The sequence below is a fragment of the Dromiciops gliroides genome, chromosome 1 (assembly GCF_019393635.1).
Source record: "Dromiciops gliroides isolate mDroGli1 chromosome 1, mDroGli1.pri, whole genome shotgun sequence".
Classification (NCBI taxonomy): Eukaryota; Metazoa; Chordata; class Mammalia; order Microbiotheria; family Microbiotheriidae; genus Dromiciops; species Dromiciops gliroides.
This window is the reverse complement of record NC_057861.1, coordinates 238,945,380-238,972,409: the sequence shown is the minus strand read 5'-3', so window position 1 is coordinate 238,972,409 and position 27,030 is coordinate 238,945,380. Positions and strand designations below refer to the sequence as shown.

The 27,030-nt window shown below is 35.6% G+C and overlaps 1 protein-coding gene across 2 annotated transcripts in view; it reads left to right on the top strand.

Annotated features, from left to right (window-relative positions):
* The window catches only part of OSBPL1A (oxysterol binding protein like 1A), a 316,892-nt gene that overhangs the window by 150,719 nt on the left and 139,143 nt on the right, over positions 1–27,030 (top strand). For both annotated transcript variants that reach the window (XM_043969592.1, XM_043969582.1), the window contains exons 15-16: positions 772–934; positions 25,249–25,405. In XM_043969592.1, the coding sequence (XP_043825527.1) occupies positions 772–934; positions 25,249–25,405 (320 nt within the window). The remainder of the gene's footprint in view (positions 1–771; positions 935–25,248; positions 25,406–27,030) is intronic.

Here is a 27,030-nt window from a genome sequence, read left to right as displayed (position 1 = left end):
GCAGCTAGATGGCGCAGTGGATAAAGCACCGGCCCTGGATTCAGGAGTACCTGAGTTCAAATCCGGCCTCAGACACTTGACACTTAATAGCTGTGTGACCTGGGCAAGTCATTTAACCCCCATTGCCCCGCAAAAAAAAAAAAAGAAGAAGAAGAAGAAGAAAGAAAGAAAGAAATGTTATTGCTACATTTTGTTTTTATATTATCTTCATTTTTAGACATATCTCTCTCACCTCTCCTACACAGTGATCCATCCCTTCTAATTCAAAATAAAAAAGAAATAATATTTCTTTTAATGTATTTATCAGTAGAATTCTGCTATATGGAATTATTTTAATTTTATAAAGAAGTTGAATCCTTTTTAATAAAAAATAATCTTACTACATTCACACACACATATAATAGCAGTTTTCATTAATATAGTCAATATGGGGGGGCTGGATTCCATAATTTAGTCATTTAAAAGAAGGGTATTTTCTGGGTTTTATTCAACTTCCAGAACCAATAAATAATTGGATCTTTATGATGGAATGCTGATTGCTTGCAATTGCATTTTCGTTTTTTGAGTTCTCAATCTATTTTTATTGGAACTATTGTGAGAAAGGGACCCATAGGAAGAACCAAATTAGTGTAATAATTTTTAAATTTCATCCAGGAATATATGGCATGATCACTTATGTTAGTATAATTGAACTTGACCAAAGGCCAGTTGGGAGTGGCTTTCTAGGTAGAATGGAATCACATTAATTTTTATTTGTTTGTTTACTTCTAGGTGAGGAATTTGAAATTAGAACAGGAGCAAGAGAAAAATAAAATCTTATCAGAAGCATTAGAGACTCTGGCAACAGAACATCATGAATTAGAGCAGTCTCTGGTTAAAGGATCTCCACCTCTCAGCATCCTTAGTGAGGAAGAGTTTTATGATGCTCTTTCAGGTAAGTACAGAATCCCTCATACTTTATTATGCATATGTGATTGTTTTTCTTTTGTTGTTGTTGTTGGTTTTTTGCGGGCCACTGAGGGTTGAGTGACTTGCCCGGGGTAACACAGCTAGTAAGTGTCAAGTGTCTGAGGCTGGATTTGAACTCAGGTCCTCCTGAATCCAGGGCTGGTGCTTTATCCACTGTGCCACCTAGCTGCCCTGTTTTGTTTTTCTTAAGAAAACTACCACTATTTGATCACGTAACTACTCTCAAAGGTAGGTATCAATATCCGTTTCATTTTATGGGAATGAAAAAAGGTAAAAGTTCCTTGATTATGGTTACTAAATTCACTCATTTTCCTTTTGATTTGTCATGTTCTTCTAGGAGATGTTAAATTGCCTTTGTATCCTGTCTTCAATTTTAGTATGTTTTGCTTGAATAGAGAGTATATTTTCTTTTAATGGTATTGTATTTTGTTCTTCTTCTAGATTGTTCTTCATTTATGTGTAAATACACATATTTCAAATTGATTATTGTCTATTTTGTTTCTGTGGTAAGATTTGCCATCACAAATACCAGGTTTTCTAGTCTGCCCATTATCTTTTGCTCTGCAAGCCATAAATTCTCCTTTCATAATTCTCATTTTTCTTCTAAAACACTCTGAAATAGTGTATTGTTCTTCTTTGTTCTCAAATTCTACAAGATCCTTTGTCTTATCAAATGCCAGATCTTTTTTCCTTTGTTTGTACTATTTATAGATAGATGCCTAAACTTGTTTATTAGATCTGGAGGCTATATTTCTTTCTGCTATTAATATTTTCCCTGTTGGTTTATCTGCTTATGTTCAAGGTCGTTCAGTTTTCTTCTTCATAAGATCTTGTAATTTCATTCCTTCCTCTCCGCCCCCCTCCAATATTTTCCCCTATTGCTCACCTTCTGACTCCGTTCCCTAGGGACTGGATCTCAGTTCTTCTTTGGCTTGGTTTTGAGTCCCTTTTCTATCCGGAACTAGATGAGTTCTAGCTTATCATTGTCTTTCTTAAAATATGTTGTCTACACCTGAGCGATGAATTTTGGAAGTGGTCCAAACAAGGAACATAGTAGGAGTGTCAATACTTCTTAATTCTGGACATTATGTTTGTTTTTGAAAGTTAACTTCTGCCTTTTCTCCCTCCCACATCTTTCCCTCAGTTGAGAACAAAAGAAATTTCTGTTATAAATATGTATAGTCAAGAAAAATAAATTTCTGCATGGGCCATGTCCAAAACATAGATATGTCTCATTCTGTAATACATTTCTTCATTAATCCACTGGCGTCTTGGTTTTTCATTACACTGATCAGGGCTCCTAAGTCCTAAGTTCCTACGTTTTTGCCTTGACCAGATTGTCATTGTATAAATCATTCTCCTGGTTCTGTTCACTTCACTCTGTATCAGTTCATATGCATCTCTCCATATTTATTTTAAACTACCACTTTCATCATTTCTTACCACACAATAGTATTCCATCCTATTTATATACCATAATTTGTTTAGTGATTACCCAGTTGATGGACACCACCTCAGATTCCCATTGTTTGCTATCTCAAAAACTATCAATATCTTTATGTATCTTTAGTTAGGAGTTTGTTTTGCTTAGGACTTATCCTTCCTTATCCCCTTTCCCTCCTTTTTTTCTGTTGAGTGAAATGGATTTTTATATACAGTGTGTATATATGTATGCATATATGTGAGTGTGTGTATTCTTCCTTCTTTTGAGCAGTTCAGTGAGAGTGGGGTTTAAATGCTATTTGCTCCCCTTAACCTTTCTTCGTTGTCTATATAGATGCCTACCTGTTCAACCTGATTATGTGAGATAATTTTCCCTAAACTTTCCTTCTAGTGTATTCCTCTTCCTCTTCCTTTCCATTTTTAAGATCATCAAGACATAACAGAACCACTCCCAGGTCTTGTATCATTCCCTCAATAAAACCGATAATGATAGGTTTCAGAGGGAACAGATATATGTCTTATCTCCCTGTATTTGAATGTGCTTATACTTTCTCTTTGTTTATTACATTATCATTGTTCTTTTATGTTTACCTTTTTATAACTCCTGTGTTTGGGCTTTAAAATTTCTTTGCAGTTCTGGCCTTTTCATTATGAATACTTAAATGTTCTCTATTTTATAAAATGTCCAGTTTTTTCCCCCCAGGATGATTAAAATCAGTTTTCTTGGTGAGGTTATTCTTGGTATATATTCTTAGCCTTCTGGAATGTAATATTCCAAGCTCTCTGTGCCTCTATTGTGGTGACTACCAAATCATCTGTGATCCTGACTATGGGTCCCTGGTATTTAAATTCTTTCTTTCTGGCTGCTTACAATATTTTTTCTTTAACCTGGATGTTTTGTATTTTGACTATAATGTTCCTGGGAGCTTTACTTTTGGGCTTTCTTTCAGGAGTTAACTAGTGGATTCTTTGAATTTGTCCTTTGCCTTCTAGTCTAAGAAAATCCGAGCAGTTTTCTTTTCTTTTTTTAAATTCAATTTTAAGTTCCAAATTCTCTACCTCCCAACTTTCTTTACCCTCCCATTGAGAAAGCAAGAAAAATAAAAGCCATTACAATTATTACAAGTCATGCAAAACAAATTGCTGCATAACCAGGTTCATGCACATGTACATATATATATATATATATATATATATATATATATATATATATATATATATATATGTATGTATATATACTGTGTATGTATACATATACACTTATGTTTCAATCTGCACTCTGAGTCTCTATCTGAAGGTGGATAGTATGTTTCATCATGAGTTCTCTGAACTTTGGTTGCTTTCATTATGTTGATCAGAGTTCTTATGTCTTTCAAAGTTGTTTGTTTTTACAGTATTATCATTGTGCGAATTGAAGCCTTCCTAAATTTTTTGAAAACATTCTCTTCATTGTTTCTTATGGAATAATAGTATTCCATCATGCACTTATACTATAACTTGTTCAGTAATTCCCTAATTGCTAGATATCTATTTTCTAGTTCTTTGCCACCACAAAAAAAGAGCCTATAAATATTTTTGTACGTATGGTCCTTTTTCTCTTTATTTGTTTTCCTTTGGGTATAGGTCTAATAGTAGTATTTCTGGATCAAAGGATTTACTTGTTGAGCTCTTGGGACATAGTTACAGATTGCTTCAGAGAGTGCCTAGAATAGTTCACAGCTCCATCAATAGTGCATTAAAATACTTGTTTTTCCATAATCTCTCCAGCATTTGTCATTTTAAAAATACATTTTGCCAATCTGATGGGTGTAAAATAGTCCCACAGAGTTGTTTTAATTTGCATTTCTCTAATTTTTAGTGACTTAGAGCATTTTTTCTTATGGTTAGTGATAGCATGGATTTTTTCCTTTGAAAATTGTCTATTCCTCTGCCTTGACCATTTATCAGGTTGGGCAATGGCTCTTATTCTTACAAATTTGAATCAATTCCCCAAATATCTTGGAAATGAGAACTTTGTCAGAAAAACCTGCTGCAAAGATTTTTTCCCCCAATTTCCTTCTTTTTGTTAGGATTTTATTTGTCCAAAATCTTTTAAATTTTATGTGATCAAAATTGTCCACTTATCCCCTGCTAACCTCTATCTCTTATTTGGTCTCAAACTCTTCCCTTATACATAAACCTAACTGGTAATTTCTTTTTCCTCTAATTTTTTAATATAACCCTTTATGTCTGTCTAAATTATGTACCCATTCAGAGATTGTCTTGGTATTTGGGGTGAGATGTTTTGTTTATACCTAGTTTTTACCAGACTGATTCCCAGTTTTTCCAGAGTTTTTTGTTGAATAGTGAATTCTTGCCTGAATAACTTGGCTCTTTGTGTTTATGAAACACTGTGTAAGGTTACTGTGTTCATTTTTTTCTGTTTATTATACCACTGATCAACCTATTTCTTAGTACCAAATTGTTGTGATGATTATATCTTTGTAGTTTAAGTTTGAGATCAGGTACATCTAGGCCAACTTCCTTCCCATTCTTTTCTTCACTGATTCCCTTTGATATTCTTAACTGTGAATCCTATAGATGAATTTTGTTATATTTTTTCTAGCTCTATAAAGTAATCCTTTAGTAGTTTGATTGCTAGGGGAATAATAACACTTGCTATCACAAGTTTTTTTCGTGAGGATCAAATAAGATACTTGTTAAAAGTGCTTTAGCACCATTCCTGGCATAAAGTAGGTGCTATATAAATGCTTATTCTCTCCCTCTCCTTCCCTCCTTGTTGTATAGATTTTTGGTAAACCTCATTTTCTGTGAGCTATTTTTCCCTATTCTTCCTTTCCCTTCACTTCCCTCCCAAGGTATTCCTTTCCCCCACCTATTCCATTCTCCTTTTAAGATTATTAAAAACATCAAATTTATTCTTAGGCTCTCTGCGAGTCCTGATAATTTTAATGTTCATAGGGGACACAAGTATTACCTCCCTTATATAAAAATATAACTAATTATTCTAGTTTAATCCCTTATGTTTGTATGCTCATGTTTGCCATTTTATACTTCTCTTGACACCACTGGTTAAACTTCAAAAATTCCACACACCTGGTTTCTTCATCAGGAATATTTGACATTCTTCCATTTCTTTAAAGGTTCATTTTCCTATGGAGGATCATTTTGTTTTGCTGCCTGGGTTATTTTTGGTTGTAAACCTATTCAAAGCTCCCCATTTTTTCATAGCAATGTCTACTAAATTTTGTGTGATTCTGTGTCTTTTTGTACTTGAAGTCTAAAAAAAATATTTTGGCTTCTTGCAATATTTTTATTTTACCTGGGAACTCTGGATTTTGTCTATAATGTACCTGGCAGTTTTTATTTTGAGGTTTCTTTAGGAGGTGTATTTCTATTTCTACTTTACTCTCTGAGTGACAGAACTCTCATGTTACCCATTATTGCACCCTGAAAAAATTAATGGACCCTCTGGGATCTCTTCCTGCTGTCCATTATTGGCTATCTTTCAATTGATGTATGCTAAAATTTTCTACTTAGCTTACTCCTTCCCAGATCCCATCTCTAGCTAGTATCTGCATATCTCTCTGGCTGCCTCCCCAAGCCACCCTAGGCTGGAAAAAAAATGACTCATTGTGACTTTATATTGGATTTCCTGATAAAAATTCAGTCCATCTGGGCAGTTTTCTTTTAAGATTTCTTCAAATATATCCTCCTCCTCCCTCCCTCCCCACCCCTCTTTCTCTCGCCCTCGTCCTCTCTTTCTCTCTCTGTCATGGATTTCAAGTAGTCTAATTATTGCCTTTTTGTGATGTCATTGGTTTCAATATAATTCAAATTTTCAGAGAATTTGTTGATTGGGAATATTTTGTAATTCTTGTCCCAAGATATTAATCCTTTTCCAATTTTTGTTGAAAGCTCTCATTTCTTTTCTAGTTTTTTCTTCTGCCACTTTCATTTATTTTTTAAAAAGTTTAAACTTTTTTTTAACCCTTGTTTTAGCTCTTCTAGGAATTCTTGTTGAATTTGTGGCTAACTGAACTTTTCTTTGAGTCTTTGACTCTAGATGTTTTGTCATTCTCTTCTTTGGAGGCTGTGTTTTGAGTATCCCTTTAGCCAGAATAGCTTTTAATAATAGGATTCTTTTTTTATTTGAATATTTTTCCATCTTACTTTCTTATTTCTCACTTAGGATTGGGCTTTCAGCATTTCTAGAGGGAAGATCTGGCCTTGTCTTGTTACTGCTTTCTTGGAATATTAAGTGTTGTATTATTCTAAGTTCTTAGAAACACGTCTTGCTGGGAGCCTCCAAGCTTTCTGTATCCCCCCCCCCAATTTTTTTGGGGGGGCAGGGGAGCAATGAGGGTTAAGTGACTTGCCCAGGGTCACACAGCTAGTTAAGTGTCAAGTGTCTGAGGCCACATTTGAACTCAGGTCCTCCTGAATCCAGGGCTGGTGCTTTATCCACTGCACCACCTAGCTGTCCCAATAGCTGATTGTTGTTCCCTTGTTCTGAGCTCTGTAAGTTCCTAAGATCAATTTGGGTCTAATCAGCAGTAGATTGCTTTTGTACACAGCTGTTATGATTTATCTTAGCAATGAGCTCTGCTCATTTAAAATGTTGAAACTACTGGCTTCCCTTGGGTCTGGGATTCTTGTGTTGGATGTTATTTTGCGAGCTTTAGACAGGACTAGAAATTGGAGCTGAGACCCTGCTTCGCTCTTAGATTTTGAGCCACACTGTTACTGCTTGCTTCTAAACTTACTCTTTGTACACTGCCTTAGGTTTGTTCTAGCCTCTTCCATTAGGGAACAGGTTCTGTCAGAGCTGAGAGTTGGCATGTGTTTTCACACTCTGCATAATCTTACTTAGCCCTAGTATGGCTTGGCTTTGCCCCAGTATGGCTGTGCAATTTTCTCTTGCCCTACTGCATAGCTTGTACCTGCACTGAAGTGCTCTGCAAGGGATGCTCCTGACCAAGTCTGTCCCTAATGTTCAGAGACCTCTCTGTTTGTGTTCATATGCTAACCTGGGCTGGAAAAAGCACTTCCTGTTTGACTTCTTGGATTTCCCGATCAGATTCAGTCTGGTACATTTTCAAGGTCTGTTTGGAAGAATCCTAATCCAAATTCCCTCGGTGCTGTCAAGATCATATTTGGACAATGGCTCTCTCTTTTTTCTCCCTCATATATTTGATGAAAGCAAGTAATATTGTCTTTAACTACTGTTTGAACTTATAAAAGTCTTGAAGAATTTGGATCCATCTTTTCAATACAAGAAAAAAATTTACTCATGATGAAATTGCTTCTGCCAACTGTTTCATTGTGAACCTTTTTGGTTTGACCTTGGGTTTTGAAGTTTCCCTTTCTTCTTTTGCAATCTTAGCAGCAAGCAGCTCAATAAGATCCTCATTCAGAATTCTCATTCAGATTACTTTCACAATTCTTTACATAAAGTCAAATTTGTGTAATGTGAACTTATATAAAGTGAGAACTGTCTGTATTCTTAAAAATAAAGTATCTAACAAGTGTGACATTTTACACTTACTCCATAACTCTTAGTAATATGGCAGCAGTGTTGCTGAATTTATCAGTTAGTTATGAATATTCATGTCCCTGGAGTTGGAGGAAGGGTTTAACCTTAATACATAGGAAATATGCAAAATATGACAAGAAAAATGAGTAATACTAAATATTTCTGATCAATTGTTTTATAAGTTAGATAGTAATTTATCCTCCCCAAAATTTCAAAATCCAAAACTTTTTGTCCTCTTTGTATTTAAGCATACATCTAAGTTACAGAAAAATGGTGACTTTTGAATGTTGAAATTCTTAATGCATGATTTTTATTACTATCTGTTCACTCTTAATGGGTTTTTTTGTTGTTTTTAGCAACATGCTAATGATTTTTTGCTTGCTAGTGTTTCCTCTTAGTGCTATTTTAGTTTAAGTGTTCATGAATAATTTACCATAAAATCTAATAGTTCATCCTAGGAAAGCCAGTAAAGGTTCTCAGATATTCTTATGTCATATACTTGAAGGAAGTTTCAAAGAGATAGGAAAAGCAGGAAGGGACCATATTGTGAAGAACTTTAAATGCCAGACAGAGGAGCTTATTTATATTTTATTCTAGAGGTATAGGGAGATGTTAGCGTTTGAGTAAGGCGTGACATTAATTGAGTTTATTGAATATTGAAAAGACCTGCACTTTAAGAAGATTACTTTGACAGTTGTGTGGAGGAAAGATTGGAGTTAGAAGACTCTTGATGTAGGGAGACTAACCAGAAAGCAATTGCAATAACACAGGTGAGAGATTATGAAAACCTGAATCAGGGTGAATAGAAAAAATGGGACATATCCAAGAGATGCCAGGGAGGTAGAAATGACAAGACTTCTATGTTGTGTATTTTAAATGTAATAGTGACAATTGAAGATAAGTATTCAAGGTCAGAGTGCTTTGAGACTATCATCTGTGTAATTCTGGATGGTATGGCTTCTTTTTAGTCTTGAGGGTTTCAGTTCTCTGTCAAGAGGTGGGTAGCAAGCTTTGTCAATCCTCTGAATACAGAGTTGATCATTACATTGATAAGAGTTCTCAGATCTTTCAAAGATGTACTTCTTTGTGATGTTGTTAGAGTATAAATTGTTTTCTTGACTTTATTCATTTCACTCTGTAATAGTTCATACATGTCTTCCCAGGTCTCTTTGAAGCCATCTATTTTGTCATTTCTTTCTTTCTTTTTGGTCAAAATTAAAATTTATTAATTGCTGATTTAAAATTCACTGACATAAATATTTTTGTAAATATGTGTCTGTTTCCTCTTTTGTTTATCTCTTTTGGGGTATATACCTACTACTGATATTTATGGGTCAAAGCATATATATGTACAGTTGAATGTCTTCTGGGGGCATAGTTCCAAAGTGTTTTTCCACAATGACTTGATCAGTTTCATAGCTCCATCAATAGTAGTACACTGTTTTCCTACAGCCCTCCAAAAATTGGCACTTTCCTTTTTTGCCATTTTTGCCATTTTAGTGGGTATGGAATAGAACTTGAGTTCCTTTAATATACATTTTACTAATTATTTGGAACATTTTTTCATGTTTGTTGATAACTTGCATTTCTTCCCAGTTTGTATCCTTTGACCATTTATCAATTGGGAATGGCTATTATTATACATTTGAATTAGTTCTGTATGTATCCTGGGTATGAGATCTTATTAGAGAGATTTGCTGTGAAGATGAGTGGGTGATTTTTAGTACTCAGGTTTAGAGCTTTCCCTTTATCCCTAGAAATTTTACCTCATAATATTCAGTCAAAGGTTTTAGCATCTCAGGATCTCTTTATATAATAACTTTATCATCTTTTGTTATTTTTTCTCACTTTAAATCTAAAAATCATGATAAGTATGCCAACTTTGTCTTCAGGTCATTGATGAGGACAGGACCAAGGACAGAGCTTTGAACATCCTGCTAGAGCTCTTCCTCTAGGGGTTTCTTAATTTGTGATCCATGAATATTATATTTCATTATAACTGTTTTCTTTTTTGATCTTATATTTTGTTGTGTGCATTTACAATATTCTGAGAAGAGATCCATAGCTTTTTCCAGATTGCCAGAGGGTCCCTGACACAACAAAGGTTAAGAACCCCTACTCTAGGTTGTCATTGATCCATTAATCACTGATTTTTTTGTTATGATATTCAACCTAGTTTCATTCCACATAACTTTTATTTTCATCTAACTCACATTTATGGTTTGTACACGAAGAAAATGTAAGAGACTTTGTGAAATAATAAACTATATTATGTTTATGTTTAGTAACCAACAAATTTAAAAGGAATATAAGATTGATCTGACATGAACTTGCTGCCACTTTTCTCCATGTGTTAAATGCTTATAGACCATTCCTTTTAAAATTCATTCTAGAATTTTGCTAGGAGTTTAATCCACTCTATTCTTTCTTTAAAAAACTTTTTTGGAGAAGTACTCCTTTGATTCTGCAGTACCTCTCCCGTTCTCCATGTTTCTTCAAAAATCAATTGAAGTAGCTCACTACTTTGTATTGTAATTTGTTTGGACTGTTGATTTGGACTCACTGAGACAAGTTAGGTGTTCTTTTATTATCTTCTCACTTAGTTTGGGTTTTAAGTCCTAGATGGCCATTTTTATTCTATTTTTCCCAGTCTAAAAATGTTATTAGAGAAAAGAGAAAAACTGTGGGATGTGAACAGTGCTGCTTTATCTTGAACATCTTTTTATCATCAGCCTACTCAGCCATAGTAGTATTTTTGTCTCATCTTTGATCTTCCTGTTATTTCTGTCTTTTCTTTCTTTTCTTTTTTTTTGGGGGGGGGTGGTGTGGGGCAATGAGGGTTAAGTGACTTGCCCAGGGTAATACAGCTAGTAAGTGGCAAATGTCTGAGGCCAGATTTGAACTCAGGTCGTCCTGAATCCAGGGTTGGTGCTTTATCTACTGTGCCACCTAACTGCCCCCTCTGTCTTTGCTTTTCACTAACTTCAGGTGGTTGTGAGCTTTAATTTTCCTGACACTATTGCTTCAGGATTGTGCTATCCCTTTATATTTATCATCTTTTATCTGTTTTCCATTGTTTTTATATGTGTTTGTTAATAAGTTCTTTTTTCATTAGAATTGTTTATATCATCAGAATCCTATCCATTTTAGGATTCCCCTTCCTCCCAATGACTTTTTGTTTTTACATAAGATTCCACGGCATACTGTATTTTTATCTAGACCAGTCAAATCCACAGTCATCTTTTGAAAACACAGCACCACGAGTATAATTAACTTTTAAGTCATGAGACTTGGGTTCACATCCTGGTGCTGACATTTACTACTTACATGACCTTTGACAAATGACTTACCTCTAGGTCTGAATTTCTTTATCTCCATAATGAGAGTTGTAAGAGCCCTTCCAGTGCTAGAGCTATCATCTTTTAAGTACAGTGCCTTGTGGCACCTCCTATTTTTTTAATATCTTGGTATTCACCCTTTTCACTTTTTTTTATGTCTTATCACACCATCCTTCATATAGCTCTCAGATTGTCCCTCTAGTATGTGGGTCTGATCATGTTACTTCTCTGCTTAAAAACCTTCAATAGAACTGTGAATGACTTAACTATTCTTAATAATACAATGATCCAAGACAATCCTAAAGGACTATTAATGAAACATACTATCCACCTCCAAAGAAAGAACTGATATTGATGGAACAGACTGAAACATGCTATTTTTCACTTTTTTTCATTTTTTTTCTTTTAATCAAGTTTTCTTGTACAAAATGACAAACATGGTAATGTTTTGGGTTTTTTTTTATTATAAAAGTATTTTATTATTTTCCAGTTACATGTAGAGATAGTTTTCAACATTTGTTTTTATAAGATTTCTAGTTTCAAATTTTTCTCCCTTCCTTCCCCCCTCCCCAAGACAGCAAATAATCTGATATAGATTATATATGTACAATAACATTAAACATATTTCTGCATTAGTCATGTTATAAGAGAAGAATAAGAGCAAAAAGGAAAAACCTCAAAAAAGAAAAACAAGAGCACCAAAAAGAAAAGAAATAGTATGGTTCAATCTGTATCCATATTCCACAGTTCTTTTTTTTTCTGGATTTGGAGAGCCTTTTCCATCATGAGTCCTTTGGAACTATCTTGTACCATTGTATTGCTAAGAAGAATCAAGTCTATCACAGTTGATCAACACATAATATTGATGATACTGTGTACAGTGTTCTCCTGGTTCTGCTCATCTCATCATCAGTTCATGCAAATCCTTCCAGGTTTCTCTGAAATCTGCCTGCTCATCGTTTCTTACAACACAATAGAATTCCATTACATTCATATACCACAACTTGTTCAGCCATTCCCCAATTGATGGGCATCCCCTCAATTTCCAATTCCTTGCCACCACAGAAAGAGCAGCTATAAATATTTTTGTACATGTGGGTCCTTTTCCCCATGGTAATTTTTTGCATAATTATACATATATAACCCCTATCTGATTGTTTGCCACCTCAGGGAGGGGGGAGGAGGGAAAGAGGGATAAAAATTGGAACCCCAAACTATAAATAAAAATGATTATCATTTTAAAAAACCTTCAATAACTTCCTCGTGCCTGTAGTATGATAAACAAATTTTGTTTAAGGTACTGTACCATCTTGCAGTAAACCCAGTTTTTCAATATTATTTTATATTCTTAATGGGTATAATAGCCAAAAGGAATTACTGTTTTCTTACCTTGTCCCTCTCCTGATTCTCAGCCTTCATGCAGGCTCTTTCATACCTTAAAGTGCATTTAATTTCCACTTCTAGCTGTTGAAACCCTTTCCTTCTAGGTTCAGAAATCACCTCTTCTGTGAAGTCCTCCATGTTTTCTCCTAGTTGAAAATGATATGTCCCTTCTTAGATTCTTTCATAGCACTTCAGTTCTTCACTTTGTCCTATTAAATTATACCTCTTATCAAATTTATTTGTGAACAGTTTTTTACCCCATATGAGATTGTGTGGTCATTAAGAGCAGGACTGTCATTTTCATCTTGTATTCCCCAGAATCTAGAAAAGTGCATTATACGTGTTGTTCTTTCTTTGTACATTGCATTTAACAGTGAAATAAAGTGAATTATCTACTCAGATCCTTTCTGAATTTCTTGAGGTCATGATTCTTTGCATTATAAGTACTCAGTATTTGTTTTATTGCTTGATTTCCATAGATAGGAAAATTCTATTGAGTGGTATCTATCTTTATGGGATTGCACTGTGTTCTCTAGAAGGATACAAGAAAATAAAAGGAACTTATAGTTTCTATATTCTTAATGCTTATCTAATTATTTACTTATGTTACAGTGAATTTGAGTAGTGTTTCACAGGTTTTACTTCACATCCCCTGTTCCTAAGGTTATATGTTTTTAATTTGTTGAATAATTTGAGCACCCATGATGATCATTCTTTCTCATCAAACACACTTCTCCTTCACAGTTCCCTATTACTATTAAGGGCACTACCATTCTTCCAGTCACCCAGGTTCACATCCTCAACTCTTCACCACAAGCCATTGCCAATTCTTTTCATTTCTACACTTACGGCTTCTTTCATATATACCCCATAATCTTTACTCACACAGCCGCCAATTTGGTTCATGCTTTCATCACTCCCCTCCAAACTATTGCAGTTGTCTCCTAATGCATCTCTGAGCCTCAAGTCTTTCTCATTCCAATTCATCCACTCAGCTGGCTAAGTGTTCTGTAGAAAGCCACCTTCTTGGACCATAGTTTCCAGTGGCTCTTTTATTACCTCTAAACTCAAATATAAACTCCCCTTTGGCATTTAAGCTCTGCGTAGCCTGGCCCCTTTCTTAGACTTTTCTCCCTTCCCCATACCACACTCCACCTGTTCCTCAACATGATACTTCATCGTTCATCTCCCATTTTTAGCAGTGGCTGTCCTCCAGGCCTGGAATGCTCTGGCCTGGAACCTCCACTTCTTAGGCTCCCTAGCTTCCTTCAAGACTCAACTAAAATTCCACCTTCTGTGGGAGGCATTTCCCTGAGTCCCTCCCCCATAACCATTAGTGTCTTCACCTCTTAACTGTAGATGTGTCTTGTAGTTACCTAATTATTGTCTCCCTCGTTAGAATGAATTCTCTTTCTTGGTAAGAACTCTACTTTTTGCCTTCTTTGTTATCTCTTAGTGTTTGTCACAGCACTAAGCAAACATAATAAATGTATGTTGACTGACTACTTGTTAGTGCAGTCTAGAATTGCTCTCTAGTGTAATGAATTTTTCTGTATACTTCACGAAAAACTTTATGGGCTAAGAATTTCAAAAGAACAGATTGTAGATCCTGAATTTAGTAGTCTAAAATGTAACACGTGGGAAACTTTCTTATGGATAGACTGAGTGCTGAAGATCTTTACTTATTTGGTTGGAATGATCATGTATATTTTGTAAATTTTTTTTAGCCTTTGAAAAGCATGTTAGGTTTTTAAAAAAAAGTTTTTATTGATACTTTCTGTTTCATTCATTGCTGTAGTTATTTCAAGTATCTTTTCCCCCTTCCCAAGGAACCGTTCCATATGACAAATAGTATTTTGTTTAGGGGAAGGGGAGAAAGTCAGTCAATACAACTGATGGATACATTGCACATGTTTTCAGACTTTTTCAATATATAACCGCTGTTTAATCTCCCACCTCCAGGAAGAAAGGGATAAGTTAGGGTTGTCTTTTCATTTCTCTTCACTCAAGCCATGCTTGATCTTTTTAATTTTGTTGTATCACTTTTGATTTGGGGGTGTGTCATTCTTTCCATTTACATTGTAGTTACCATGTATGGTTTTTTCCCTTGGCTCTGCTTACTTGACTCTGTATCATGTCATATATATCTTTCCATGTTTCTCTGTATTCATCTAGCATGGTATTTTTAGTTATGTGGGAATTAGTAACTTTAAGTTATTTCTTAAGCACTACTGTTATATGCAACTAATTTTGACCTTGGTCTTCATTTGGAGAGTGTCTACTTGAAACTTTTCTCTTAATGCTTTTTTGTCTGCCAGCAGCATTGTGTTTCAGTCTTTAGTTACTTCCTCTCCAGACCATTGTTACAGTCTCTTGACAGTCTTTTCTGTGTTTGTCCTTTCCAGTTTACAGTAAATTTTAAATAGCTTATAGTTTTTTCTTCTATAATCAACCTAAGTAATTATTTTATTTTTAGGGATTCAGGAAATCTGGAAGCCTATCTATATATTTGTATCTTTCTATCATGCTGGAGCAAATTTTTGAGATTAATTTGGGGAGGACACATTTGAAATGTTTCCAGCGAAGGCAGAGTACAAAGTTAAGTCTAGTATTATTAGCATGAGCTTTGTGTGATTATCCTTGATGGTTTAATATTGCCATAGTGTTTACTAAACATTTTATTCACTGATATTTTGTTTTCAAAGTTCATTGAAAATGCAGGGTTTTTGTAGGGTTAGTTTCAAGTACTATTGAATTTTATTTTATATATATATATATATATATATACATACATACATACACATATATATACACACACACATATATATATATATACACACACATATACACGTATATATACATATATATGTATGTAATAAGGATTTTTAAAGACTTAAATACTCAAAGGTTCTTCAGTTCTAAAAACTGATTGGATGGTTTCAAAGAGTTCTCTCAATTCTCCAGACTTCTGAAAATCAATCTGTTTGGGGGGGAAATTCTTTTTTTTTTTTAAACCTAGCATACTTTAATTTTTAAATTTCATATCATGTAAGGGATTGACAGAAACACTGGTCAAAACACTGTTAGTACAGTGTGTTTTAGCATTCCATTCTAATACAGATGATAGCCGTGATGTGTAGATACAGATTATATATTGGTTGTTTGTAAGGTTTTTCAGGGGCAGCTAGGTGGTGCAGTGGATAAAGCACTGGCCCTGGATTCAGGAGGACCTGAGTTCAAATTTAACCCCCAGACACTTGACACTAGCTGTGTGACCTTGGGCAAGTCACTTAACCCACATTGCCCCACCAAAAAACAAATTATTTAAGCAAGAAAAACAAACCAAAAAAAGTCACACACCCATTCTCGCTCTCTCTTTCTGTGTGTGTGTGTGTGTGTGTGTGTGCACGCGCGCACGCTTTATAAATAAAACTTTTATAAGAGGGAAAAAAAGCAAGGCGTTTCAGATGATTTTAAGTCCTACTTTTAGCAGATATTTGAATATGAGAAGCTGTGAAAATATTTCCTTTCAAATGTCTCTCTGTTGTTTTTTTAGTCATACTATTTTACTCTGTTTTTAAGTGATAATTCATCTGTATAAGGACCTTATTTAAATTGCACTTTAAACAGGTCATCTGTTTTATAAAATTAAGAGCTTTATTTATAGTCTAGAGCAGTAGTTGTCAGAGTGTGTTCCAAGGACCTCCAAAGTCCCCAACACTCTTTTAGGGAGTTCATAAGATCAAAACTGTTTTCATAATAATGCTAAGATATTTTAATTTCTATTATAGCAAATTCTAATTCTAAGATGGGCAATAGTCCTAATAACGTAATAATTCTAATATAGTAAAATTCTGAGTCTAATAGTAGATTCAGTTGCTAACATAATAAATAGTATCCAAATAAACAAAAGCTTTTGGGGGGAGGGGCCTAATTTTTTAAGAATATAAAGTGGCCCTGAGACCAAAGCATTTCTTTTAGAGTACTTCTTTTATGCAGTATAGTTAGATCTTCAGGTTAGCCATATGAACGTTTCATATAAAATATATGGCCATTCCTTTATGAATTCTTGTCCTTCTCAGGTGTGATATAAATGATTTTTTCCTATTAAAATCTCATTAATTTGAGATAGAGCACCAATCAGTGGAGATTCTCCATATTAATACTTTAAGGCTTACTTATTATTTTGAGAAATGTGTTAAAAATCTAAGATACATTTGTTAGAATCTCATTTTGTTAACACAAGGTTCAGGAAGATAAAGGAAGCCCAGCTAATGTTAACATGGTCTGCAATTTAACTGTAAATTTTGCTGAATTAAGTTTAAATGGTGCATTTTGAAATACCATTGGATAGAAAAAAATAACAACAGGGACTTAACCTGTGAGGGGAACTTCCACTTATGGAAATTCCCTCCACCAATGCAAGTTGGCACTTTCTCTGTAGCTTTTAATCTCTGAGCGTTGCCCAGAGCATTAGGAGGTTAAGAAATTTGCCCAAAATCACACAATCTGTATGTGTCAGAAATATAACTTGTACCCAAGTCTTCCTGGCTTTGAGATTTGCTTTCTATCCACTAATTTAGGGAAATAATAACTTGACAAATCAGTGATATTGAAATTGATGTCTATGGGAAGTATAGTTGATAATTCCAGACATTTTTTAAAAAACTACACAGATGATGGCACAATTGTGTTCTGAAAGGAGTATACCTAGTATTAAGTTTTCTGTATTGATTTAAACATAGGCAGAGGTTCTTGTTTTGATAATTGTATTTCAACATAATTATTTCCTGTGTAATCCTATGCCTTTTATTCTGTATATTTAAAAGCATAATTGTGATAAGAGGTTTCACCAGAATCCCAAGGAGGCCTATGACTGAAAAAAAAGTTAAGAACCCCTACACTAATGGTGTAATACCCTTAGGCAAAGCACTTGTAATTGTCTTGTAAGGACTCATGCTAACCTGTGGGCAGGACCTAGTTGATGATTTGTGGCCAAAAAAAGTCTGGTAACTTTCTTTAGAGTTGAGGTAATATTAGGCACGGTAGTGCTTAACAAATCATTCCACGACTTTACTGTAACTTTGGGTAGAGGTTGACTTTATACACTTTCGTGATGGTTATGACGATTTCTATAGTTGCCCAAACTGGTTGAGTTTATATTTTCCTAGAAATGTTACTTTCCCATCTGATGGGGAGGGATGTATGACATATATACAAAAAATTAAATAAAGGAGAAAATGTTTAATGAACAGGAATGTACAGATACTATAAGAAAATTGAGCAGAAATAAATTACCATTTTAAACTTGAAAAAAAAGAAATGTTACTTTCATGTCTGGAGTTCATTTTGCTTAGGTGTACATGTTCCCCTGAATAATGACACAGAACCTGGGATCTTAAGAACGTGGTTCAGTCGAAGCTGCGGAGCTGGAGGGGTGGCCTCTGTATGCAGGGACCCTGAGGAGTGGCTGGCACCAGATCCCCCTCATGCTGAGGCTGCCTCCTGCTAGCACATAATGGGCCACAAGTACGATTCACTGCTGTGTATGAGACAACTCTGTGAAACTACTTAGAGTCAGAGCAGTAGAGGCAGAGGAAGAAAAGTGTAAAAAGACTTCCTCTTAGGAAAGCAGCATGTCTGGATGTTCTGGGGTACGTTTGCCTCTCTTGCTGTGGACATCCTCCTGTGGATGCTTTGTGTATAACCCAAGGGACTCTTTTGTTTCAAGTCTTGTAATCTTGCTGCTGAGCACCTAGAATTTCTGAGACACAAGGCACCACAGAGGTTATGAGCTTTTCACAAGATGGATGGCAGCAGTGTCCTTGATCTAGACAAGTACCCTCAAAATTACTCTTCCTTCTTTTGTACTTTTCTTTCACTATGCCGGTGTCACAGGTTAGAGTGCCCTGCCATCTAGTACTTACTGTATTCACCAAGTCAAGGCCTGGTCTTGTGAAATGTTTGTCATTGCTTTAGCAAAGAAAATTTAATCTGATTATATTGGTTACTTGGGACTGCATTATAGTTTGTCTTTCATCATTGGTTCTGTCTATCTGTCTATCTATCTAGTCCACATTTTGATTCTGAGCTCCTTGAAAGCAGCCATCATGTCTTATATTTGTTTTTATCCCCCAGAATGCCCAACACAGTGCTTTGCACATATATGCTTAATAAAGATTTATTGGGGCAGCTAGGTGGCGCAGTGGATAGAGCACCGGCCCTGGAATCAGGAGGACCTGAGTTCAAATCCGGCCTCAGACACTTAACACTTAATACTTATTAGCTGTGTAACCCTGGGCAAGTCACTTAACCTCAACTGTCTCACCAAAAAAACAAAAACAAAAAACACATGCAAAAAACCCCACCAAAAACAACAACAAAAAGATTTGTTTATTTTTCTCATTGCTTGATGTGGTGCCCTCCACATTTCTCTCATCCTCTGTGATTTTCAAACATCAGTCCTCCCTAGAGGACATCCTCGGTGCCCTCAAGAATGTCCTCTTATTCTTTTAATGTCTAAGGGCCACCATTGGACTAGTGAGACTGTACATCTGTTGTCTCCCATTCTTATCATATGGCTTGTCAACTTCCTTTTCCAGTAACACATTCAGTAATGTTTTGTGACCATTCTCATTGGTTATACGTTGCAGTCAACACATACCATTGTTTCTTGGGTAATTTGCCATTTTGATTCTTTGGAGATCACCAAGTTCTATGATTTAAAGCCACATAGCATTATTGGGAGAATACTGATATTAAAGAGCTAGTTTTTGTAGCTGCAGGCATTTTGGGATTACTTCCCAAATGTAATCCAGTGTAACTTTATATTTAATTCTGGATCCAGTTCACTGTCCATTTTTAGTACCTGTCCAAGATGTATGTGTGTGGATATTTATACTATATATTTGAGTGTTTATGTCCATATCTTGATCTAGAAGTGAGGTTTAATTGGTGTATAGAATTCTCTTCACTGATCTATATAGGTTACTCATATGTAACTTATAGTTTATAGAGTTGTAGTCACATACAAAGCAAGACTTGACTTAGGTCGTCCTGACTGCAAAGCCATCCATATTGTTCTGCCTTCTTAAGATATAGACACATGGACTGATTTTACATGACATCTTGCCTCTTGATCTGCCTTTCAGAGTATAGGTAATATAAGTTTTTACCTGTGTTGCTTTAAAACTGTATTTATTTAACACAGTATTTCTTGCATTGCATGGATTTCACTGAAAACATTTTATGGTGTGCTGGAGCTTATTGAAACTAGTCAGGCTTCTCCTCCGTGTAGAAGCACTGGTGAACTTTACCTCAATAGAGTATTTTTCTTTAATACGTAATTTGGGCAGGTCATCTTGCATGATACATACTAGACCTTTCTGGTGAATGTGCATATAATTCATACCTTGATTGTTGTCAGTAATTCAGATTATTGAAAGTTAGCTCAATTGTTATATCCTTCAAAATCTTGTGTAATTTTAATGTATAAGCAGGAGACACCTGGCTTGAGAGGACAGGCCTCAACAATGCGTTTTATTTTACAAAGCTAAATTTCTTAAAATTAAACTATAAACACAACTAGATTTTATGTTCTCTATGCCTCTCACTTGTGTGACTATATAGATTTTACCTGCTGTACAAAATTGTCTGTGAAAACCACCTGTTGACAACTCATGTTTTCATTGAAGATACTTTTGATGCCTGGATAGATAATTCTTTAAAAAGATTTTAAAGAGGTGAGAAAGTTGGCAGATAGTAGATACAGATTTCTTCTTGGTCATGTGTCTTGTGGGGAGAATACTATCCATGTCCTTTCTTATTCTTTTGGAATCATTTTGTTTGTTTTTTGTTGTTCTTGAGAACAAATCCATGATTGCCTTTAAAATTGTGTTATCACTAATGTGCATTTCTTCTTTGACTAACTGCTGAAAATGACTGATGAAGCAGAAATACTCTTAGATCTATTAGAAGTAGCTATATCTTTGTCAAAGGTTATATGAAAAACCAAATTTATTTGGGGTGTGTGGAGGTGAACATACATTATTATGCTATAAGTTATTTATCTCAAAATATTTGTTATATTCTTTTTTTTCAAAACATTTATTTTATTTTTTTACAATTACATGTAAGGGTAGTTTTCAACATTTGTTTTCATAAGATTTAGAGTTCCAAATTTTTCTCCCTTCCTCGCTTTCTTCCCCCCTCCACAAGACAGCAACCAATCTGATGTAGGTTATATATGTACAATCTACAAGTGCTCTTTTTATCAGTTCTTTCTATGGGAGTGGATAGTATGCTTCATCATTAGTCCCTTGGGATTGTCTTAGATCATTGTATAGCTGAGAGTAGTTAAGTCATTCACAATTGCTCATAGAACAATACTGCTGTCACTATGCACAATGTCCTCCCAGTTCTGCTCACTTCACTATACATTAGTTCATATGAGTCTTTCCAGGTTTTTCTGGGATCATCCTGTTTGTCATTTCCTATAGCACAAAACCATTCCACTACAATCATATACCACCACAGCTTCTTCAGTCATTCCTCAATTGATGGACATTCCCTTGATTTCCCCATTCTTAACCACCACAAAGAGTTGCTATAAATATTTTTGTACGATTTCCCCCCTTTTCTCTTTTTCACGATTACTATTGTTAACTGCTTCCCTCCATCCTATTCCCTTCCCCATGATATTTACTCTATTATCTATCTTCTTTCACCCTATCCCTCTTCAAAAGGGATTTGCTTCTGTCTGTCCCCTCCCCCAATCTGCCCTCCCTTCTTTTGCACCTCTCTCTTTATCCCCTTCCCCTCCTATTTTCCTGCAGGGTTAGATAAATTATACCACCCAATTGAATGTGTATGTTATTCCATCCTTGAGCAAATTCTGATGAGATTCAGGTCTTTGAGCCAATTCTGATGAATGTTAGGCTCATTTACTGCCCAGTTAGTTTAACTAGATTACTCCACCCAAATTGGTGTATATGTTAATCCCTCCTTGAGACAACTCTGATGAGATTAAGGTCTTTGAGCCTGAATGTTAAGTTCATTTACTGCCCTTCTCCTTCCCCATCTCTTCCACCACTCCATAAGCCCTTTCCTCTTTCTTTCATGTGGGATTTCACCCCATGCTTCCTCTACCCTTCCCCCTCCCCCAGTGCATTTCTCTCACCCCTCAATTTTACCCTAAAGATGTCATCATGAGGTAGCTAGGTGACACAGTGGACAAAGCATCCACCCTGGACCCAGGGGGACCCCAGCCCCAATCTGGCCTCAGACACAAGACAGTCACCCACAGCACGACCCCAGGTATGTCCCCCAACTCCAATTTTTTTATGGTTCTCTAGGATCTTGTATTTGAAAGTCAAATTTGCCATTCAGTTCAGATCTTTTCATCATGAATACCTGAAAGTCCTCTTTTTCATTGAAGTCCCATTTTTTTCCTCTGAAAGATTTTGATCAGTTTTGTGGGATGTGTGATTCTTGGTTGTAATGTCAATTCCTTTGCCCTCTGGAATGTCATATTCCATGCCCTCTGATCCTTTAATGTAGAAGCTGCTAGATTTTGTGCTATCCTGACTGGGGCTCCACAGTACTTGATTTCTTTCCTTTTGTCAGCTTGCAATATTTTCTCCTTGACCTGGGAGCCCTGGAATTTGGCTATAACATTCCTGGGAGTTTTTCTTTTGGGATCTCTTTCAGGAGGTGATAAATGGATTCTTTGAATTTCTATTTTACCTTCTGCTTCTAGAATATCAGGGCAATTTTCCCTGACAATTTCTTGGAAGATGATTTTTCCTTGATCATGGTTTTCAGGTAGACTAATAATTTTCAAATTATCTCTCCTGGATCTATTTTCCAGGTCAGCAGTTTTCCCAAGATGATAATTAACATTGCACTCTATTTTTTTTATTCATTTGGATTTGCTTTATTGTGTCTTGGTTTCTCATAAAATCACTAGCTTCCATTTGTTCAATCCTAATTCTTATGCAATTATTTTCATCAGAGAGCTTTTGTATCTCCTTTTCTGTTTGGATTTTCAGGCTGTTGGCTTTTTTCTCATGTCTTTCCTGTATCACCCTCATTTCTCTTTCCATTTTTTCCTCTACTTCTCTAACTTTATCTTCAAAGTCCTTTTTGCGCACCTCTATGGCCTGAGACCAATTTGTATTTTTCTTGGAAGCTTTAGATATAGGGGTCCTGATGTTGACATCCTCCTCTGAGGGTATACCTCGATCTTCCTTGTTACTAAAGAAACTTTCTATGGTCCTCACCTTTCTCTGTCTTCTCATCTTGCCTTTCTTTTATTTGGCTTTTAGCTCCTTTAAGTGGGGAACTGTTTCCAGGCTGCACTGTCTCAAGCTTCAGGGGTCCCAGGTGGTATGATTTAAGGAGGGGCAGGTTCTTCACTAGCCTGGCCTGTTCCCTGGTCCATAGATAACCCCAGACCAACTTGTTAATCAACCAGCTTTGTATGTTGTGTTTGTCAGCTCCGATGAGCCTGTGCCCCTCTCCTACCTGGGCCACTGATGGTTCCCAGCAGGGGTGAAAAACCCAAGTTCCACCTCAGCACCAGCAGAGACCCCTGTAATCTCCCCCCTGCCAAGGGCTCAGCCCTCTCTCCAGATTGTGAGGTTAGTTCCAGACAACACTGCTGCTGCAGCTGATTGAGAGGCTTTGGGGGTCTCTTTCTCTGGCGAGGCCTTCCTGGGACTGTATCTGTGTGAGCATGACTGTGAGGTTGGGCTCCATTCATGTCTTAGTACAGCAGCTCCTTCCTTCCAACCTACCAAGCAGTCCTTGGTTGGAAAATGATCTCAACACATTCTTCTGTGGATTTTGCTGCTCCAGGAATTGTCCTTTGGCATTATTTGGATGTTTTTTGGAGCGATCATGTTGTGAGTTTGAGAGCTCACTGCCTTTCCCTGTTATATTCTTGCTGTGGTGAACACACAGCGCAGGGCAGTTGGGCATTTGTAGAGATTGTTTACATAAATGGTGTCAAACCCAAATCAAAATTTCTGGCTGCATATTGACATAGAAGCCTATGAATTAACATTATCTGGGTTGTATTTTGATTTGTTTTATTAAACATTTCTCAGTTACATTTTAGTCTAGTTTCCCCTAGCACTCAGAGAGAAGTTTGATACTTCTGGTTTAGATAACCCATGGACACTCCCTTCTTGGGGCTTGCAACATAGTCAGGGGATAAGAAACAGACATAGAGTATTATAATAGAAAATAATACACTAGAAGTGAATCAGGGAGTTGCAAAACAGCATGCTGTGCAAGATTTGAAGGGGAAAGGTCCTATCAGTGGAAAAACAATGGGAAAGGAAACAGCATGGCTTATGATGACCTTAAAATAGTCTTTCTGTAAATGATAAGATTATTTAAGAGGTTTATGCTCAAAACATACATGTACTTTTGTACAGCTACTAATTATACTTTTTGATAGATTATAAGTATAGTGCTATAATAAGACATTGTGAATGCTTATTATTTTGGAAGAATAAAAACAATAGAGAAGAAGAAAGGGTGTACTAGAAAATAATGTTCCTACTAAGGAATTAAGAGTGAATTCTTTGATTAGGAAATCCACTTGAATGCATATTAGTGCTTTCTTGCAAGCTAGAGATATCCCACAGTGATAATTTCATATAAATACTTGCAGTGGTAATTATTAAATTAACTTTCATTCTAATAAAAACTTAGTATCTCCCAGTTTTATAAGTTGTTCATATGGGGATTCAGAAAAACTGACCTGCCTAGGTATAGTGGACAAAGGACTTAGCTAAATATTCTGAAGAGCTATGTTCTCCCCCTTGTTATTTATGAGCTGAGTGATATTAGGTAAGTGACTGAACCTCTTTATCAGTTTCTTCATTTGTAATAGGTAGGCTACCTTAAAGGCTTTTTAAAAGGATCTGATGAGATAATTCATCAAACATTTACTAAGTACTTTACTATCTGGGCATACAATGACAAAAATAAAACAGTACCTACCTTCTAGGAATTTCAAATCTCCTGTGGAAATCTGGTATGTTCACAAGGAAGTAAATACAAACCATATAAAAAAGTAACTAGTAGTAGTCAGTATATATAATGGAGAAAACCAACATATATGTATTTTTATTGGATTTTTGATGGGGATTATTTTATTTTGTCACATAAAGTAAGCTTTTCAAAAAACAATGGAATTATTTAAAAAAGTATCCAACCTGTTCAAATACACATTTTATGTGAACTTAGATTTTTATCTAGATCAGTATAATTAAGACTAAATATAGATTTTTTTGCATTTGGGACATATTTAATTATTAGAATGAATTTCTTATCTTCTTTACCATTAGTTCTATAAATTCAAGCAGAACTTAATGCTTCGCAAAATGTCAACTTTTATTTACTTTGTATAGATTCTCTGAAATCCCTGTAGGGGAAGTTAACAAGCTATCTGAACGACAAAGTCATCTACTTATGTTTCAGAGCTAGGTTCGTTGAGGGAGGTATCTGTTGTTTCTTGAAGTCTAGCATCAAAGATCTAGTCATTAATATGCACCTCCTCTACTACAGATTCAGAGTGTGAACAGTCCATAAGTAGATTGGAAACAGTAACAGCACGTTCATTTGACGAGAGGAGAGAACATTTGAACAATAGAAAAAGCAGAATGTCTGAAGGAAAGGATTGTGGTGGTGGAGATTCCCTGTCCAACGGCATCAAAAAACACAGGTAGGATAATCTATTTTAATATACAATAATTGTGAATTTTGTGCTATAAAATAAAATTTGTTTGGATTCAATAAAAGGTTTTTCCTTTTCTAAATCTTTTTTCCCCTTGGGATCTCAATGTGCCACTGCTTTTGTCAAGTGCTTTTTCTTATTCCTTCTTATGAGAAGCATGCAGAAATTGGAGGAGTAAGGCACAAAATCTTGATCTTTTCCATTTGTATCAGCAAACTACATTGCAGACAATATATAAATGCTTCTGTTGACTTAGACTTGTCTAAATGTGCCTACTGAATTTGATGCTGGGTTCTTTTTTTTCATCATACATCTTTTATGATGATGCCTTCTATTGCTATTTTAGTTTCCAGTCATTTGATCTTCTTGTTGATTTTATTAACAATGAATGGTAATATTGCCAGCCCGATGACACAATTAAGTTAAGTTTAAACAAAGACAATTTAATAAGAACCTCTCTTTGCTGCACACATCTAATTTACATTGCCTAATAACCTTAGTATGGTTCTTATCCCCTTGGTAGTTTAATCAGAGACTTTGTAGAGTTAATGAGATGTTATAGACACCACCATTCTCCAGTTTCAGCATAAAGTACAGGACAATTAAGTATGTGAATGCCACATTAATATAGCAATTTTTAAAAAATTAGTAAAGAATTGAGTATATGTCCTAAGTAAAATATTTCTCTGGAAGGTAAAAACTACTATGAAGGAGGTTTTTTTGAAATAAGTTTTTCAATGCTTTTTCTCACTTATAGATGACAGGTAGAGGCTCCACTATGGAACAAGGGAAAGTATGCTCAATTTATAGAAGACCTGAGTTCAAGTTTCAGCTCTGCCCCTTGTAACCTCAGTGACCTTGTCTAAGGCACTGAACCTCTTGGCCTTAGTTTATCATCTGTAAAATGAAAGGGTTAGAATACATGGCCTTGGAGATCTCTCTTAGTTTTAAATCTATGATCCTGGCTATTTCCTTAGTTACAGTATTACTTGGACATATCACTTTCCTTTCATGATGATTTTTAGGGAAGATTGATTAGAAGCATACATTTTCTGTTCAATTAGTAGATTCTAGGAGCTCTCTACTTTCTACTACTGCCTCAGTGGAAAGACATCTGGGGGAAAAATAACCTGCTCATACATTTTGATAGTTTGCACAACCTTTCCACTAAAAATATACAAGAATTTACTCTGACAAGTTCGTGTATTGGCTAAGTTGTCAAAGCTTCTTCTTTTTTCCATTAGAAGACAAGCTCCTTGACTCCAGATGTATAATCTATTAAATTGCTTGCCTTCTCAAGGTGGGGAGAGGGGAGGGAGGGAGAGAATTTGGAACTCAGAATCTTAAAAACAAAATGTAAATATAAAAAAGGGGTGGGGCGGAGAAGACATGCCCCAAACTTGCCAGTAACAAGAGCTTTTCACTTAAAAGAAAATATACATTTACAGTGTATTCCCTGATGTCTTTGGGTAGCTGTTGTGGACTCCTTTGTGAATCCAGGGCTGAATGTGTGCTCTCAAAAGAAAACATGTACCCACAAACCTAGCAAAATCTAGTTACCTAAAAAGGAATGATAAACTTTGACCACTTGACAGAAATTCACTAATCATATC